General features: G+C 55.1%; 1 protein-coding gene across 1 annotated transcript; it reads left to right on the plus strand.

Annotated features, from left to right (window-relative positions):
* Positions 1–684: 684 nt before the first annotated feature.
* Positions 685–2,413, plus strand: BDZ83DRAFT_724580 (uncharacterized protein; the record flags this gene model as incomplete). The annotated part of the gene is given in 7 exon segments (XM_060512675.1): positions 685–885; positions 952–1,079; positions 1,133–1,284; positions 1,294–1,431; positions 1,490–1,698; positions 1,768–2,054; positions 2,344–2,413. Coding segments are annotated over 7 exon segments (1,185 nt in total).
* Positions 2,414–3,539: the final 1,126 nt, after the last annotated feature.

Raw genomic sequence — 3,539 nt, forward strand, 5'->3', positions numbered from 1 at the left:
AAAGGCATCCTTGACTTTGATCCCACACATCTTTCATCTGGAAACCTTACAAAGAACCAGGACCACGAACACAACTTGTGCTGCCAGGGAAAAACGAAGGAGACAACCGGAAGACGGATGCTGAGCGAGTGTAACATCTTTCTCAGCCATCACCGTCGCGGTAGTATCGTAGTATCGCGTGCTGCTCGCCGGATGGGGGATTTGTCCGACGAACATGTTCACAGATCCTTGAAACCTTAGAAACCGCACTATGGCTTGTATTGGTGTATCCCATACATGAAGTTTGGTTTGCACTGTCACAACTCGGAGATGCAGTTATGCAGCAGGAACAGCTGCATGGGGTCCCTGCAAACTCATCCAAAGTCGCCTTGCGGATAGTAGGGGAAACGTCTCCTCCGCCATGGGTTGCATCAGTTGGGACTCTGCGCTCTAACTTACTGCGTTTAAGCCTGCTGCCATGTTTCCAATGATCGATGTTCCGGTTCTCTTGCACTAGTGATGGATCGTAGACCCTGATCCAAACATCTAGACTTCCTTCTTGATTCAGTTCTGCTCCTCCTGGACTCCCGGGATTTATACTTGTACGAATGGTACTCCGCAATTGATATTTCTCTCTTACTCGGTCGTTTCCGCAGTCATTGGACTTATCCGACCCCGCTCCCTCGACTAAGACAGACTCTGCCAATGTCGACCACCGATCTCACAGAACCAGCTGCGCAGGCTGCCGCTGCAGCTGCCGCCGAGGCAGGTCGACAGTTCACGATCGAGGCGTGGACACTTTATGGCATCGGAGTGATCGTCACGGCCTTGAGGACCTACGCCAGAGCGAAGGCCGTCGGGTTCCGAAATTTTCGGGCTGATGACTACCTAGTGTGGGGAGCAGTTGTATGCATTCTGGATGATGCCAATACGGCATCAAGGAAAGCTTCTTGCTGACATCTTCTCTTGCAGCTTTTCTACACTGTCCAGTCGACCCTAGCCTACTCCGTTGGCAACATAGCTCATGGACTCGCCAATAATGGCATGACGGACGAAGAGCGAGCAGCACTATCTACTAGTGATCCGGAATATCAACTGAGGTAAGTGGGCATTTAATATAATGCCTGATGTCACTAATTGAAACGGTGAATAGAGTCATCGGATCGAAGATTCAGATTGCTGGATGGACCACTTATTCGGCACTTATCTGGCTGCTGAAGCTTGCGATGTTGGTCTTCTACCTTCGACTTACGGTACTGCCCCTCTGCAATCTAATCCCATCATACTCGTCGACTGACACATGCCGTTAGGAAGGTCTAGGTCGTCGATATCGCATGCGCATCTGGATCGGCTTCGGTCTGGTGATCGGGACATTCGTCGCCTCTCTTGGAGCAGTATTCTTGTCGTGCATTCCATTCAGCAAGTATTGGCAAATCAGCCCGGACCCCGGTAGTAAGTTGATGAATCTCAAAGCCAAACGTGTGACGCATCCTCACCATTGCTATTCTAGATTCCTGTCAAGCTGCCGTATCGTTACCAATCATCTGGACCTCTTTCGCTGCGAACGTCTCGACCGATATATATCTTATCCTAATTCCTATCCCTCTGCTGTGGGAGTCAACATTGAGGCTCGTCAAGAAGATTGCATCAACCATTGTGCTTGGTGCAGGCATCTTCGTCCTGGTCTGTGCCACGCTGAAGAGCATATTCGTCCTCGTGGTATGTTTCATCGATCGGGAACACCTCTCATTATAGTCCTTACCTGTTCACTAACTAAAACTGTACTAGGATCCCGTCAACGGTGCCCAACTTGCCGGCACATGGGGTACTCGCGAAACCTTCGTCGCGGTCGTCACCACCAACCTTCCTATGATCTTCCCTCTCATCAGAACATATCTCAAGCCTCTTTGGCCTAATGTCTTACGATCATCCAAAAACACGAAGAAGGCATACAAAACACCGAGCGGTTTCCGAACCATTGGTGGCGGCCATGGGGATTCCTCGCGCCGGACTGGTCCTCCAAGCGCAAACCCCCCTACAACTTCCCTCTCGCCTAATTTTTCTTGGCATCTGCTGTTAGTGAATGAGTGAGCCTACCACCAAATTACTAACAGCCGAAAACTCTTCACCTCCCCTTGCCGGAGCCCGCATCCGCGATGGCCTCACAGCCGCCGTCGGGCACCGGACTGATGTCGGCCGACCAAGCCGACCCCGAACCAGGCTCCGGGACACCTCCGGAGCCGAACCCCACCTCAAGAGCTAAGCGACGCCGCGACGCCGAGGCACAGCCGACCCGGCCCAGCCTAACGGGAAGCCAGCTTGATGCCACCACCGACGCCCCTACCTCGGCCGAGGGGCCCGCAGCCTCTACCGCATCTGCTCCGAGCGGATCTGCCACAGGGTCCGTCTTGACAGCCCTTGCAGAAGAAGCTAGACAGTACGAGGCACGGAAAGACGTCTTTCTGACCATTGCACGGTCCGTCGACAGCGTTGTCGCCAGCTTTGACGGTTCTAGAAAGCAGATCGCGAAAGAAGCCACTGCCTATGTCATTCAAACCCTCAAGAGACTGATCAATCACGAGACAAGCCCAATAGCGGCCCGGAGTTGGGCGGCTGTCGTCGCACCGATGGCGGGCAACACCACTGCGGCGACCCGGAGCGGCCAGAGCTGCCAGAGCTCTGCCCGCCCGAAGGCCACACTCCCCGCCGAGGATCAGCCGCAGGCGCAGCCGAAGGAGGACCTCCGCATCTTTGCCCGCGTCCCGGAAGAAAGCTTAGCGGCCGCTCGGAAGATCGCACCGTTCGCCGTACGACAGATCGTCTGTAAGGCCGTTGGCCTGGGGCTAGCGGACCTTCCCCACGTCTACCATATCAGCACAGGTTACTCTCTGAAGCCGCGAAACAAGCAAATACAGGAAAGACTACTTACAAGTAAGGCAAAGCTGGCGGAATGCCTCGGCGCCCACCAAGTCGAGACGCCTATCAAGTGGCACACATACGTTGTGCCGCGATGCCCAACAAAACTACACAGCATTGGCGGGGACGTCCTGGACCCAGCCACACTCGTTGAAGATGAGGTCTTCGCACAGACAGGACAGAAGCCTGTCCTTGCTCGACCGTCCCGCCTTGGGCCCAACCCAGTCACGAACGAAATATCTTGGCTCATATCATTCACATCAGAGGTCACGCCCTTCAGGCTCTTCAACCAAAGCGGCAGATCTCTGCCCATCAAAAAACGAAGGACGCTCATCCGACATGACCCCGGCTGCCAGGGCTACCACGCCAACCGGTTCTGCGGACGACGACCGACTTGCAGCAACTGCGGAAGACCTTCCGACTCACACGAAACGGGACCTTGCATGGCCAGGCCCCAGTGTCCCAACTGCTGCGGCCCCTTCCAAGCCGGCCACACAGACTGCCCAGCGAGGCCCTCGGTCGTAAACGGCGTCGTCTCCCTTCCCGGTCGAAAGGAGCGGGCTCGGATCCGGAAGGCCGGCCAGAAAGCATCGGACACTCTGTACAAGGCTACTCGATCCGACAGTAGCCAGGAGGCGGCAGGC

This window comes from Colletotrichum acutatum (assembly GCF_030867785.1).
Source record: "Colletotrichum acutatum strain CBS 112980 chromosome Unknown BDZ83scaffold_209, whole genome shotgun sequence".
Classification (NCBI taxonomy): Eukaryota; Fungi; Ascomycota; class Sordariomycetes; order Glomerellales; family Glomerellaceae; genus Colletotrichum; species Colletotrichum acutatum.